The sequence below is a fragment of the Hirundo rustica genome, chromosome 3 (genome assembly GCF_015227805.2).
Source record: "Hirundo rustica isolate bHirRus1 chromosome 3, bHirRus1.pri.v3, whole genome shotgun sequence".
In the NCBI taxonomy this organism is placed as follows: domain Eukaryota; kingdom Metazoa; phylum Chordata; class Aves; order Passeriformes; family Hirundinidae; genus Hirundo; species Hirundo rustica.
The window spans coordinates 16,439,143-16,455,518 of record NC_053452.1 but is presented as its reverse complement, the minus strand read 5'-3'; the positions used below and the strand labels follow the sequence as shown (position 1 = coordinate 16,455,518).

At 45.3% G+C, this 16,376-nt stretch overlaps 1 protein-coding gene across 1 annotated transcript; it reads left to right on the top strand.

Moving 5' to 3' along the window:
* Nucleotides 1-8,262, top strand: PCARE (photoreceptor cilium actin regulator). The gene is made up of 2 exons (XM_040060555.1): nt 1-3,710; nt 8,133-8,262. Exons 1-2 carry the CDS (start codon nt 1-3, stop codon nt 8,260-8,262), a joined length of 3,840 nt encoding a protein of 1,279 aa, XP_039916489.1.
* The last annotated feature ends 8,114 nt before the right edge of the window (nt 8,263-16,376 follow it).

The following is a 16,376-nucleotide window of genomic DNA, read 5'->3' as shown; positions in this document are numbered from 1 at the left end:
ATGGGCTGCACACCTTCTCACAGTGAGATTACTAGTACTGCTGCAAGGAGTGCTCTTAAGGCTTTGAATAAACCCAAAAGTGTTTTGCCGATCGATTCAAGAGATAAAGGAATCCCTCTGCTGGTTAAAGGTTCATCTTGCTACAATATTGATGAATATGGGATTCAGAGGAAGGACTACCTGGAAGAAGAAGAGGAGGAGGAGGAGGATAGACTGTCAGATCTGGACAAAAATGATAATTTGCAGTTATCTTCCAAGGCTCATTCAGATTCCCAGGTTTCCAGGGAAGACAAGAAAATTGAGAGGACAGCCACAGATGCTGAAGTTGTTATGTCTGAACTGATCGAATCTCAAAAGCACATCACTGAGTCCATAGAGATCAGAAAGCAAACCTCCTGCGAATCAGAAGCATCAGCTTTCATCTGGGATGACAAGAATGAAAGCAACGCAAAGCAAATCCCAAAGAAAGGAAAGAAGAAAAAAACCCATAAGCTGGCAAAGCAAGGTCAACCCAACAAAAGTAAAGAAAAGTCCATTCTGGCCCCGTGCGAGACAGAGAAGAAGGTAGACTTCCCAGAACTGCTCGTCAAGGCTCACCAGAGTGCGTACGCCTACTTACATCCCAACCTCTCCAAGTATGAAACCATCCTGCACATGGCCAACCAGGCCACCCAAACTCAGCTCTTCCTACAGCAGATGATCAGCTTCCTTGTGCTTCGCTTTGATGAAATCAACCAACTCTTGGAAGAAATTGCCAATGATGGGGAAAATCTTCTCAAAGATGTAGGTGGGAATCTGGCATGGCCAGCAGAAAAGGACGATTTGAAGGAGCACCCTGATCTTCTGCAACAGCTACTGCAGTACACGGTCAACAAAATGCAGTTGGTGAGTGGGATGCTGGCCTCCCTCACGTCCAACGCCCTGCAGGAGACGTGCAGCTATCTACAGTCTGCTGCAAGCAACTTGGAAGGCAAACTGAAAGCAAAGCAAAGCTTTGACGAGCACCTGCTACGGACGATAAAGCTGCTTGAAGCCTCCACTGTGGGACACTCCCAGTCCCACGGCGATGACAGGACTCTCTGTTCTGAGGACAGTGGCATTGGTGTGGACAGTGAATCCCTCAAAGAGTTCAGTGCTCTCAGCCAGCATGGAGGACAGCTGGGTGACTCCATTGGACCCAGACATCCATCCCGAAAGCATGCCAGAACAGCGGAGCGTGTGAATGGTGGGACAGCATCAGTGGGCACAGCTGCAGCCCATGGCTGTGCTCTTCAAAGGCATTTTAGAGATGTGTTTCATTCATCCATGCAATGTAGGGAAGTGACTTCTTGTCAGGGTGGGGTAGCAGAAGGCACTTCTACCATGACCCAATATGCAAGCTTGAGCAAAATCCGTTCCTACAACTTGCAGTCTGATTCTACTCAGGAAGGTGAGCATTTCAAAATCTGTGAATCAACAGATTTTCCTTCTGATGAGGATGATGACGATGATGAAGAAGAGAGCACACTGGGGGAGGATGATGACAACACAAGTTTATCAGAAATGGGGACGGATGCTCTGCCGAGGTCCCTGTCTTCACCTGCACTCACTGATAACATTCGAAGGCAGTCCATCAAAATGACAGAGAATGCAGATACAGAAGAAATAATTTTGAAGATGAAAGATGCCATCAGTGAAAAAATCAAGTTCATCCCAGCTAAATCCAGGCATAAAGAATGGATAGAGGATGAGAGTGGAAGAGCAGTCCTAGCAAAAAGGCCCAGTACAGCAACGGGCAGACAGAGAAGGTTTGGGAAACAACGACGGTCCAGGTCAGAGGAGTCCCTCAGAAGCCATGCAGAGGACCCGACTCTCCTAGAGCTTCAGAGAACTCAAAAGGAGCTCAACAAAAGGCTGGAAAAGTTGTATGGAAAGGATATAGCTGACCTGAAGCTTTGGAAATCAAGAGCAGCGTCTTATTTGCAGGATGAGCAAATTACATCTAGGTCCTCCCGCAAGTTGAAGGCAGGCCTCTCAAAAAATTTCAGCATCCTGCCTAACCAAGATAAAGTCCCTTTGTTCACATCTGATCAAAATCCTGTCGTTCCACTGAAGGAAAAGAGAGTCAGGAAGCCTGTAAGAGCTCCTGTGCCTACCCAGGAGTCATCAGGAGGCAAAGAAAATGAGCCTCCTGGAGCACAAATGTTGAGTGGCAGCAGCTGTACCCCCCGCCAATCTGTCAAAAAACTGATTGAAACCTTCAGTCCTGCTGATGATCTTGCAAAAGCCACACCTCTAAGATCCTTAGGACCAATAAAGTGCATCAGAAAATTTGGAATTCCAGTCGTCCCACCCACCACTCCCTTTCAGAGAGGCCTGGCACCTTTAAATCTTAAGCATCGTATTTCACCAGTTGAAGACACAAACACCAATGATGTTTCTTCTAGCTTTCCAAATGCCTTTCTTCCTGCACCACCTGCAGAGTTAAGCAAGAAGGACATAAAGGAGGAGACCGATGAAGACACTGAGAACCTGCCACCACCACCACCTGAAATGTTAATGGACACTTCTGAAAATTTATCCGAGCCTGAAGAAACTGCAAGAATAGAAGGAAACTCTTCAGAAGATGCCAAAAAGACCACCAAACCAGAATTGCATGCTGCTAAGAGATCACAAGTTTCCCCAAAAATGAAAGCCTCCCTTCAATCCATCGACTTATTGCCAAGTAAAAATACCAGTGGCCCTACTGCGGTGACTAATAAGGGACTAAGGAATACCAGGTCAGGGGATGAGAAACTGCACAGGTACTCTCTGGAGCTGAACCCTACCAACGTGCGCATCCCTAGCCAGGAGGAGATACTAGAAACCCAGAGGAAAGAGGCTGCGGATTTATACAAGCAAACCCATAAAATTATTCCTCTTCAAAATCCCAGCAACAACTCGGAGAGCAAGGGGCCCAACCCACCTGCGCCTTCAGTGCCGTACCAGAAGCACGGCTCTCCTGATCCACTCCGGAGCAATGAAAAAGTCTCACTGTTTGCCAGGAGGGTGTCCCCAACAAGAACTCCTCCTTCTTCACCAACTGAGAAACGGCTTTTCAGCCCCCCAGCGCATCACAGACATTCTCTGCAGGCTTTTAGCAACACACAACCGAGCTCACCCACCATGCAGAGGAAACCCAGTCCCCCCTCTAGCCCCAGGATGCCCAGCCCACCTTTGCAGAAGAAGCTGCCCTCTCCGCCACCGCAGCGAAAACCCCTCAGCCCTCCTGTGGGGCACAAACAAAGCTCACCAGCAGCCCAGCGGCTGGCAGGCTCCCCCACTCCATTCCCCACCACCCCCTCCCCACCAGCCTCCCCATCTCGCTCCTACAAGGGGCCAAGAGCTGGGCTGGATGCTGGGGATGAGCACCAGCGCTCCTCCTCCAAGAGGGGCAGCAATGTCCGTTCCATATTTTGCCCTGCCACCTCTTCCTTATTTGAAGCCAGACCTCCAGTGGTACCCAGCAAATCCCCTGCCGAGGTGACCAGCCAGCCTGAAACTGCATCACATTCCCAAAAGAGCAGTCTGCTGCTCCAGCAGCCCGGAGACCGGACCAGGAAGCTGTCCCTGAGCACCACCAATCCTCAGCCGTTCGTAAGGAGAAGTTTCTCCGACCGCCGACCAGGGGTCCAGCCTCATCTTCCAGCTCCTCTAACAGCTGGGAGTGAACCTGCACTTAACCAAGCAAGGTAAGGAACTCCACACCAGAATAAGCAGACCCATAGCTTTCTGTTGGCTTTCTAAACTTCTGATGGGAATTTAATGTTGTTAAGAGGTTTCCCAGAAAGGTGTCCTGTTCACGTGCAGAACAGATGGCTGCACAAAGATAGCACTGTTAGCTGGACTGGATGATCATTGTCAGTCCCTTCCAACTGAAATAATTCTAGTTTCTTGCCTCAGATTTCAGTGGACTACCAGTCTGAATGAAGGGGAGAGTTAATTTCCCATGGCTTCCTCAAGCCTTACCCTTACACATAGGCTGTGACAAGCACTCTAGGGAAAATTCAGTGTTGGTTTCATGGCACAGAACTCCCCTTATTTGTGTGGGGGCTAAAGGCATCCACATTAAATTCTTAAAAGCTCTGAAGTAGCCCTCAGGTCATAAACATAAATATTTATGAGAAGATAGGCTTGAGCCAAGAGGAGGGATGGTGTTCTGTCATCAGCTTCTAATCCAGTATAAATCCAGTATAAACTGTTCATCTGAAAGCTGTGGGAGAATGTTTCAAGTCAGCTGGTAAGAATGAGAGACAGATAATATGTGGGCAAGGATCTTTGTGGACATAATTATAGGCTGGAATTTTCAGCTTCTTGTGCACACTTTCAGACCTAGGTGCTGATGTCAAGTCTGCTGGGTACACGGTTTTCAAAGTGGAAAAGTATCCTATGGCTACTGGAGATTCACTGCTCTGAAAAAGAAATTGAAACATCAACACATACCAGTTCCGTGTTTGCAAAAAGTGTGGCCTCTTATTTAAAAAATGGACTTAGCTTTAAATTTTGTTTATCACCTATGAAAAAAAAAAAAAAATCATAAAACCAGCCAGGAAATAGAAGTGGGTATTTGGGAATACTCAAAGATGTGTAACAGCCTGGAAGTACAGTGTTGTTATTCTAGTTCCTTAACATCTTAGGACGTGTAAGTCAATTAAGCTTTAAGCTTCTCCGGCAACCTTCCCACATATGAGCAGTATTTTTGCTCTTGCCCCAGAGGAGCTGCAGTCCCATGACTCATTCCCTTGCGGAAGGATGGGGCAAGATCAGCCTCAACAGGATGAAATTGCATTTGTAGGTACACAAGCACTCAGGGCACTGTGAGCACAGGGACAGTCATGGGTGCTGAAGACATGTCCAGGCATTCCCACCCCAGAGACAGAATAACGACTGAGTATCCCATGCTGGCAGTACAGGAATATGCTGAACAAAACATGCAAAAAACACCGGGAAATGCAAACAATTTTGCATTCCCAGTTCTAATATTGCTTTATAGTCTGACATTTGAATATTTCCTAAAATTTCCATACAGTATTGTTGGGTTTTCTGTTGTTTTTGTCTACTGTGTGATGTCAGCTTTGTCTACTCTGGTGCCTGTCAGCAGATATAAATGTTTTCAAAAGATGTCTTATATAAAACCTTGCAAGACAAAAGCCCCAGCAGTTTTATGGATGCATTTTAAAATTGCTAGCTAATTTACACTTCAGTGGGGTGTATTGTCTTTCTATCATAGTCTGTCAGAGTGTAGTGAGTAATATAAAAAAACCTCACTGTAAATAAAATCATCCCTTTCATGCAAAAGTCATATATCCTAGTGTTATGGTCTACAAGTATTTTGGAAGAAATATATCCTGGGTCAAATTCGGCTTATCATTTATTCCAATAAGCAGCAACAGTAGTACTAATCAGTTATACCAAATTTATATCAACATGAGAAAAAGGGAAATTTAGGCCATTAATTACCACACACAATGTTTTAAAATCTGTTTTCTTACACCCAAAATAAGCTGACTGAAGTAAATTTTATGGACTTTGCATTGAATGGCCTAAAATGAATATCACAGCCAATGTGCTGATGGGCAGAGAAGGACCATTTTAGGAATTAACACAGGGAAAAAGCTCTGAGAGCTCTTCATATCACTGCAGGTGCTCTCCTCCTGCTCAAGGCTGGGGTGGTTGCCACAGCTGTGAGCATCACATCATCCTGTGCAGATGCTGAGCCCTGCTCATTTAGCAAGTGCCTTAAGAGACAAAGCATCACGCTCTGATCCAGCTTTCTCCTACAAGTTGATTAAACAGCCAGGACTTTCTTTTTTTCGTAATTCATCCAGCTGACAGAGGAAAATCTCGATATGTCTAAACCTAAACCTAAACTTTCTCATTCCAGCAATGCTTACATCTGTCTCAAATTCACAAGCCATTAACACACAGCTGTCAGTCTCCTTTCCTTCATTTCTTCCCTTGCTTTACCTCTTCTTTCTAAATATAACAATGTCTTTTTTTTCCATCTGTGAGGTGTTTTCCTGTGTTATTTTTCTGTGTGTTGTTTTTTTTGTTTTGTTGTTTATTTGTTTGTTTTTGTGTGTGTGTGATTAGCAGCTTCATTAGTAGAAGGGAAAGGACACAGAGTCAAATCTGAGATACTATCAATCTTTTATAGGAAAAACATTCTGAAGACCAGTGAGTTATACAGTTTCTCCCATGCTCATAAATTCAGGGATACAAGAGATATATCCCCCCAGTTTTCCCATACCAAATTAAAACATCTGTTTGCTGAGAAGTAGATTACCAAAGATAATATGGCAGAGTTTGTACAAGCAAAAAGAAGCAGCTGAATTGCCTCTCCCACACACCCCCTTTCAGCAGAAACACGCACAAAAAAGAGGCAACTTCCATCTTATTTTGCAAGTTGTCATTGATGGGCATTAAATGTCAGCATTGTGCACAGATTCCTGTGTCTCCTGCACACTCATTGCTCTCCTAGAAGGCAAATCCACTCTTTTTCCAAGCATGTCTTCTGCCCTTCCCATGTTGTAAGGAATATCAGGACTTAAAATATTATTAGCCCTAACAAGGGCTGGAGCTGGAGCTTTTGCATTTAGTCTTAGGGTACCTGACAAAAACTTCAGTTCTCAAGTCAGTACAACTGGTTCCTATTTGAACAGCCTGCAGCTGGATGGACTGAGGCAACTTTGTTGCTTTCTAAGCTTGGTCATTTGACGGCAATCAGCAATTACTGGTATCTCAGTAAGGCACAACATATACAATTGCTCTGCTCATAGAAATTCTGTTAAACTGTAACAGAGTTTCTGTGGATGCACCTCAACAAAATAGTATTTTGTTGAGACTGCCCCTCTCCCAAATAGCAGAGCAGGGAGTGAGGATAAAATGCTCTTGTCTTTAACATACTGTTCAGTGAGAGCTTGAGAATGGATTGGGTTGACTGAATCAGGCTCAAAGCAAGTAGCCCAAATGAGCCCTTCTGCAACTGGGGGATATTTGAATCTGGATTTGTTTCATGACTGGATATGTATCACAAATCTCTCCATTTAGCTGTTCAAATCATTAAAGTCCTAGCAGTTAAGAGTAGGAACATAACAGCTTGTCTGTATTTGAAAGCTCATTCAGTTTAGCAGTTTATATACTTAAAATACGGTAATGATTCTGAAATATTTCCCCACGTTAAGATTAAACCCCGTGAATTAGCTGCAGCGACACAGGGCACGCTTCACACGCTTCAGCAGGAAGGCGCAGGGCCTGAGATACCCATGACTAGATCCACTGCTATGATCAGTCTTGATACATAAAGTCCCTGCACCCCTAGGGAGTGCCAGAGCAACCTCAAGAACATCATTTACACTTCCCATGTCTCAGTGCTCCTGTCACCAGAGTGAGAGGAGCAGATTTATAATACCAGAATTCCCCTCCCATGGTCGTGCTGGCGTGCTCAGAAATCACTGCAACCAGGGTAAGCAGATGCACTTCAGAGGTTAAACCTTTCCTCTCCTTTCCTCTCCTTTCCTCTCCTTTCCTCTCCTTTCCTCTCCTTTCCTCTCCTTTCCTCTCCTTTCCTCTCCTTTCCTCTCCTTTCCTCTCCTCTCCTCTCCTCTCCTCTCCTCTCCTCTCCTCTCCTCTCCTCTCCTCTCCTCTCCTCTCCTCTCCTCTCCTCTCCTCTCCTCTCCTCTCCTCTCCTCTCCTCTCCTCTCCTCTCCTCTCCTCTCCTCTCCTCTCCTCTCCTCTCCTCTCCTCTCCTCTCCTCTCCTCTCCTCTCCTCTCCTCTCCTCTCCTCTCCTCTCCTCCCCTTCAACAGTCTGAAACAAGACTTTTCACTCAAATCTGCCCCTATCTGCAGGGAAGCGCAGTCTCCTTGGGTTGATCCCCTCTTAAACGTACAAAACATTTTCTTCCCAAGAGAAGCCTGGGAGGGAAGGGTACGGTGCATTTGGCATGACAAGCGTAAAATCTGGACGGTGCACATAAAGAGTGTGTGTTCAGGAGGAGATGAGGAATCACAGGGTGTCCTGCAGCATTTGTGCTTTGTGGGTTAACGTGGTCTAATCAGTGCTGTTTTAAAAAGTCATGATTCATTAGCCTGTTATGCATCTTTCCTTCTGCAGCTTGGAGAAGAGCCCTAGAAAAGCAGGTGACTCTTGGAACAGCTCTGGCGTTCCTGAAACCAAAGAATCCAACAGATCTACTTCCCACCCTGAGCTCTACATCGTGGGCCAGGGGCTGCAGAGGGACTGACAGCAGAAGCACCTCCAGAGGCAGAGGCATGAACAAGGCCAGAGGTCCCCGAGGGAGGAAACACGCCTAGCCAAGCCTCCAAACCGCGGCTTCATCTTCTCTTGCCAGGAGACTGTATGATGGCATTGCACCAAACTGGGCTCAACACTCCGCTGAAATACCAGCCGGTTGCTTCTCCTTTCGTCCCGGGGTTTTGCTCAGAGATCTACCTGGAGCAAAAGAAGCGCTTTGTAGCTGGGTGAGTCTGAGGCAAATTTGGCTGATGAAGACAGGACCTGTAACCAAGACCATTTTTCCCCAGTTTAGACAAAAGAATTAAAAAACTAATACAAATTATCATTATTCAGCATGTTATTTATTCAGCAGGTATCACAGTCTATGTAAAAAAGGGCTGCTGTGGCTTTTTCAGGAGGGAGTTAAAACCCTCAACCAATTGAGTGTTACCGCAATCGAACATCCATGGCTTCAACAAATTCCACATTTTTACCCTAGGTGTTTATCAACATGCAGGGAGGCAATAATGTCATATACAAGTTAAAACAAAAGCAACACCTTTTAAAGGAAAAAATTAAGGATCTTACTCCCTCAAAAAAGCCTTTGATCCTCTAAATCACCTTTGATTACAAGATAATCTTATCACCTCTAATTTCCAGGGTACAAGGCTTAATCCTGATTAGAGTAGTTTTGCAATAGCCTGATCAAACAACATTATAAATCACAAGGCATTTAAGGACACACATGGAGGTTTTGTTTGGGTTTGTTTTTCTTTACTTTTTGTAAAAGAAAAAGATGCCACCATAGATAATCCTGTTTTCCCTGAGAAAGTTGTGAGTTTTTTTTTCTGATTTATGCAGTTTGAGGGTATTTATTGTAATTTCAGTGGATAGCCTAGACAGATTCTTGTTAATAAAAACACAAGATGCTCACAGTCAATTAATCCTAAACTTGTACAAGATTCACTGGAATACAGTCTCAAAAATTACAAGATCTTCCTCACCTAACTAATACATCATCGTGGTTATTATGCAGCTTTTAATTAATGTAGTTTTAGTTTTTACATATTTTCATCTACAACTTTAGTACAGAATAAGATTTGTTTAAAAAAAAAAAGGCAACAAAAAAAGTCCTTTGTGTCAAACTTGGTTAGGAATAGTTTAAATTTCTTCCTATGGTTTTCACTGTATTTCAAGGTGGTGTCTGGGAACTTCACCTTCACACACTTTTTACCCTTCCTGCCCACCTTCATGGTGGGGGAACGGAGCTTCACTTTCTCCAGTACAAGGGTTACTCTCTGGATTCTGAACTCCTGAATTTTAGTCCCGTGCCTTAACCACAAGCATCTTTCACCAAGTACAGTGCCATTTTGCACCACATACACAAGGAAACCTTAATTATTATGTTTAAAGTGGGGGTTTGAACATAAAGAAGCAACTTGCAGTGAAGAGATACTTTGGATGGTCAGGGGTTTGTGAGCTTAAAGAAGCCAAGCAGCCATACCCATACAGAGGCCAACCAATCCACTGTGTAATCACACAGGCAGACACACCATCCCCTATCAAGCTGGAAAATCACCAGGGAGATGCTGCAAAGCTGAAAAGCTGTGTAAACTCTGCAATTTAGTCCTCTCCATCATCAAAAGTGCAGTTCTCTCCCTCCTGGATAAGAATACAGATGCATTTTTGCATGCATTTTGGGTTGGTTTGTTCTGCTGACAGTGACCCCCTCAAGAACAGAAGCACACCAGAAACATGACGGCAGGAAACTGACATTTTTGCATGCCTAAATGCAGCTTTGCAGAGGAAAACAGAGCAGAGTGGGAGGACAGCTTCTCCTCAGCTACTACAATCAGTTAATCTCCTTATGTCTTCATGGTGAAACTTCCCAGCACTCCTGATGGGAAAAAAAAGAAAGCATTTCTTCACATCCCTCAAGCAGAAGAGTCTGCTACAGCAGCACATGGGGCAACACCTCATTTCAGCAGTCAAACTGGAAGCCTCCTCCCACATGTGCTCTCTGGACATGGAGTCAGCCAAAGCATCTTTGCCCAAAACCAGGCTCCCTTGAAGGTGTGCATGAGTTGGCATCCTAGCACTTCATCCCTCCCAGCTCTGAGTGAGGCTGTGGTCATCTGGAGGCTCCTTGCAAACACAGTTCCACCTAGAGACTGTAGCTGCTGAAGGATGCTGATGCTTCCTAAAGGAAGCTGCAGCAAACTGCTCATTGTATGCAAGACACAGCTTCTGGGGGAGTGATCTGCAAGTCTGTAACGTGAACTCACAATTACATGTAGTTAAGAGATTCCCTTTAGTCCAGTAGTGTATAGGACTCTTGCAAAAAATGTGTTTACCTTCGATTTGTATTGCAAGTATGAAATTGAGAGTAATTCTAGCATGCAAGAAATGATAGTTCGCCTCACAACTTTAAGGAAAAAAAAAATTAACAGTTATTTTCAGTCAACAGTTAAATTTTTCGCAAGTACATTTCTGGAATACAGTGGTTTTATACAACCAGGCATTTTAACGTTTATTTTTTACCAATGTAAATAAAACAGAGGTTTTACATACAAGTTATGAGTTTGATCTCCCATATTGTGTGCAACCAGTTTCAATCTTAGCCCAATGTTATACTATTGATGCATTCCTTAATGCACTAACTAGTGCCCTGAACTATAAAAAGTTCATTTGCTTCCTCTTCCCCCATCCCAGCACAAGCTTGTCTTGTTTTTTTTTTTTTTGTTTTGCTGGCACATTAACTGAGATTGCATTTCCATTCAGCAAATATGTCCTTTTTTAGGCTACAAGATCCAGCCTGGGCACTGACAGACCAGAGTGTAGGTCAGCTGTGCTTCCACCCCTCCCCTGCCCTGATTTAAGCCCGAGCTACCTAGCAGTCTCGTGCTCAGTTCAGCTGTGTAAAATCACAGCTAACTCAGGGGGCAGTGGCTTAGTCCTAAGGATTAAAATCAGAGTGCACTCGCCGCAGTGGACTCAGATTGCAGAGAGTTTGAGCAGGGAGTGAAGCAGGATCGTGTTTCCAGCCAGGGCTTCTTCATAGCTGTGAAAAGATCAGCCAACAGCTCTGTGCTGCACTTCATCTGCAGACCTTTAAAAAGTTGGCAGCTGCCCGTGTTTCCAGTGACACTGCTCAAATCTCAGACCTTGAAGGGGATTGTCATTTCATTCCCTTGGTATCTAAAGGTAACTAGAACACTAAGGCACCACACATGCTCCAGTTTCTTTTTTCTACTCCAAGGACTACCTCAGATAGCCTGGAGGAGTCTGAGGGGAGACCTCATTGCAGTTACAACTTCCTTGTGAGGGGAAGCAGAGGGGCAAGCACTGATCTCTTCTCTCTGGTGACCAGTGACAGGACCCAAGGGAATGGCCTGAAATTGTGTCAGGGGAGTTTTAGGTTGGGTATTAGGAAGAGGTTTTTCACCCAGAGGGTGGCTGGGCATTGGAACAGGCCTCCCAGGACAGAGGTCACAACACCAAGCCTGAGAGAGTTCAAGAAGTGTTTTGAGAACACTCTCAGGCACATGGTGTGAGCCTTGGGGTGTTCTGTGCAGGGCCAGAAGCTGGACTCAATGATCCTTGTGAGTCCCTGTCAATTCAGAATATTCTGTGATCAGCAACATAGCTGAGAATGCTATGAATAAATTCAGCATATTGCAGTGTTAGTACTGCCATACCTCTTAACATTCAAGGCATTTCATAACTATTTATGAAGTTTTACCATTAAGAGAAATATTCTGAGAAGATATCACCTTTGCTATTTGTAGTGGTTTTGATTTGCCAATTTGAGTTTCCTGGTTGAGGGCTGGCCAGATGCCAGGGCACCCACTAGAATTTTTTACTCCTTTTCTGCTGCAAGATAGGATTAGGAGAAGAGCAAAGCAGGCTCAAAACATTAAAGGGTATAAAGAGAACTTTATTTAAACAGAACTGAAAGAAAAAGAAAAATCAGACTAAAACCTTCAGAACACTTCTCCATCCCTCCAACTCCTCTTTTCTTTCTCACTGACAACATACAGAGACAAAACCTGGGACTTAGGTCAGTTTATCACCTCTAAAATAGTCTTTAATCAGTTCTCTTAGGGAGAGGTGTCTCTTTTGCCATGTCATGGAGGCTTCTCCACAAGAAACCGTTCTCTCATGGCTTCAATTTCCATGAACAGCAGCTGCCTGGAAATCTGCTTTTGTGAAGTCCCTCCCATCTCATGCAGCCTTCCCACAGCTGCATTTTATGGGCTATGTCAAACTCATGGGGTACTATTATAAGGATGAGCTGTTCAAAAGCAAAGGTTCTTTTCATCTGTCTGAGATCTTCATCTCTGGGAATAGAGGTCTTCTTCTTTCCCTGGGGGCAAAGGGTCTTCACTCTGACCTCTCTCTCTGATCAAGCTTCTCATGAGATTACAGCTACTTCAGCATTTACTTACTTCAGCACAAATCTTTGCTCATGTCTACAATTTGGACACTCCATCGCCCCATATTTGTTTTTATTTCCCCCATTAATTAAAGGGATATTCTAGTGTATCACACTACATCACCATGGCCTTACAATAGAATTTCAGCCTAAGACTAAGGCATCTCCTCATTCTCCTCCCATCTGGGACTTGACTCCTTTGCTGAGCCCGGTATCTTCACGTTGTTTCTCCACGTGTCTTCACTCTGTGCTTTTCCCTCACTCGAGAGAGGATCAGTGTTCTGGAGGTCTCACCTGTGCGATGGAAGCGTCGCTGTCTCGCCCGGGGCCCGCGCTGGTCACGATGCACCGGGCGGCGGCCGAAGCGGTGGCGGGTTCGGGCGGCGCCGGGGCCGTGCCAGGATCTCAGGGGCTCGGCCGGCGCCGCGGCAGAGGCAGAGCCCGGCCCTGCCGGGCCCGTGATGGGGTGGGGGAACGGCCCGGCGGCAGGATGGCAACAGCTGCTGGGGCCCAGCCCGGACGGGACAGGGCCCGGTGGGCTCCGCGGGAAGGGGTCCAGCCCCTCGGCAGGACCTGCCCAGCCTGGCCCAGCTGCATGGAGGAGGCCGAGCCAGCCTGTAACCTGTTCCCAGGCCAGAAGAAAAAGAGACTTTTCCCGGGCTTGCACATCTTAAAATGTGAATCTCACAGAGTATTCAGCTCTTTAATTGGTTTAGCAGGTTGTCAGTATTCAAACTAGCCACTGATTATTTTGTCAGGCATAAAGGAAAGTGCTAGCAGCTTCTCTTAGAAAAATCATTTCCATGGCTGGCTTCTTCCCTCCTCACCAAATATCAATCAGTGCAAAACCAGCACATCTCTGCAATAAGCATATTTCACTGGAAGCAGGGAACTGTAGAACAAGAACTGTCACTTTGAAACTCCCTTTATTTAAGGGCAATTTAGCTTGAAGCATGCACCAGAGTTTATATTTTTCAGAACAGTCTTCCCTTCATCCTATTAGCTTCCTTAACGAAATGTACCCCTTTCCCAAATCTTTAATTGTAGCTACAAGCTCCATTTCAGTCACACACCTTGCTTTGAGGGGCCTGAACACAGCATAGGCTTCATAGAACCACAGGTTTGGAGAGGACCCAAGCTCCTTCCAACTTACATGCTCTGGCAGCCAGTCAGACTGGCTGAAACAACCATTACAACTGCCCATGCACCTGCAATTCCAGAGTTCACACCATGGAATTTTTTTGCATTACAGAAATCACAGTGCAACTCAGCAAAAGCAGAGTCTACCAACCTTTGCTATTAGCCTCCCTTTCCAAAAAGCCAGATTCACTAAAGGCAGGAACCTTGATCTGATGACAGGAACTTTCAACTTGAAGCAGCTGAAAGGGACATCCATTCCTGTACCAGACAGTCTGTGTGAGATCATTCCAATTTGGCTCAGCTCCACACCACCTTTTTGGGGAGGGTCACAAACAGTCTCACCCAATTGTGAGCAGGAAGATTTTCAATACTTTTGTTGATGTGGACATGAAAAGAGTCCTAACAGTTTTCCTGCAAGGAAACTGAGTTTGCACTAAGCTTCTCTCTCCAGTCCCCTCCATCCAGGGAGCAGGGAACCAAGACAAGGCCACAGATCAGTTTATAGGAGACTTGATCTTGGTTTATGCAGAGGCAGAAAGGGCAAAGGACAAGACCACACAGAAAGTGAGACTTTCTTATCACCAAGCACTTCTCTTCCATGCAAAGAAGGGTGAATACAGTACCAAGCCAATGTTTCATCGCAAGACAGCTAAAACAAGAATGTGGCTATCAGGCTGTGTGCAATCTCCATAGCTTTTGGGTGCATTTCTCAAATGTCTACATGCTGATGTCACTGGGAATCAGGAGTTCTCTAAGAACTAGTTGTGCATTCTAAACCTTTCCTTATTTTCTCCCTTTCCATGTAATCCTCCTCCTCTCCAACAGCACGTTTTGCTTTTGTTTGTTTCTACTTAACCAAGGTCATTGAGATACTTGTTTTGGGACAGAGAAGCCATTAGCAAAAGTCATTTAAAGGATGAACCCAAAGATGTATTTTTGTTGTTTTGGTTTTGGTTTTTTGTGTTTTTTGGTTTTGGGGTTTTTTTAAACAAATAAATCACTTCCCATAGCAGAGAGGGAGGCCAAAATCAACACATCCACAACTCTGACACTGCACAGCATTTAACAGACACAGGTGCACATCCCACACAGGCAGCTCTTATTCCCCTATGAAACTTCCAAAAATTGGACAGAACACTGAAATACTTAGGAAAAGAGGTAACAAACATTTCTCGCCTCAAGTGCTGGTAGGATACTAAGTCCCTGTGGAAGCAGGAGCATAACAAGAGGCAAGAACGTGAATGACCCCACCTTACAGCAGGGTGCATTTAGTAGCAATACGCTTCAGCCATCCTCAAAGGCGAGTCACAGGTTGTTCCTGCTGCCTGGCGATGCAAGGAATTTTGTGGAGCTGGTCTGGCACCCGCTGGCCATCTCTGGTATTGCTCCTTACCACAGTCAGTTTATCTACTTCTGTAACTGGGAAGGCCACGGCATGAAACATAGCAAACAAAAATCCCAAAGGTCCTGCAGTGCTGTCTGGACAGACATTAAACACACATCTATAAATGAGACACAATAATAGCTGGGCAAATAATACCAAAAGTTGCACCTGAGGGTTTCCATCCTATTGATTTCTTGGCTGCTTAACTGCAGAGGTTTGCACAGGACTCCTCACAAATTCTCAACCTCCACTGCTCCAAATGAGCAGCTGTTCTGTCCTACTCGTTCTCTCCATTGCTCCCAAACTACCAGGATTAGATTAGAAGGGAGGACCTATCCCATTTCCAGCTTCTCTAGACAAAGAAGACACACAGTTTAGTCTTCAACTGGTTGAGACCTTGGCTTTGTAGATTAGCAAGTGCACAGCATTGTCAGTTACCAGCTCTCAGGTGAGGGCAATTTTTGACCAAGGAGCCCAACCGTTTGCAGCTGCCACAGCTACAGTGTCACAGAGAGCAGCTGCTTGAGGGGTGAGGACAGGGTGAACTGGCTGTCCTAATCCCAAAGCAAGAGACAAGAACTCACCCCCTGCCACCAACTGGCAGTCACTGAAACAGATTCACAGATCTAAATTCTAAATGCCAAGTTCCTGATGCCACCATTTCCCCGCACCCAAACAGTGCAAACAGGATACTCTGCCTTCTCTTTCACCCCAGTCCAAGGCTTCTGCTTCAACTTCTGGAAGGGCTGGATGCAGACACAGGGGGGACCTTGCAGGACTGAAACACAGCTGGCCCCTTGCATTACTCGACACCTCAAAAGCTCAGCAGACCAGCACTCACCCAAAGACAACACCCCTTCATTCACACACCTCTATTGCCCGACCCAAAGCCTGCCTGCACACGGTGACAGCAGGATTGCCTTAAAAACTGACACATCAGTTTGGCCTCATTTGGTGGCTTGAGTACGGACAACGTACAAGTGTCGGCACTTATCTTCACAGCGCCTCAGAACTGAAAACAAATAAAGCTCATCGTTATACAGTAGTAAGACACCAATTCCCTGTCAGTTAAACCCTTTGAAGACCCTGAAAACCTCCACCTGCCGCCTTTCTATCTCCAGCTCTCCAAACCAAAGAACGTCTCTTCCAGCTTTGTCCATGA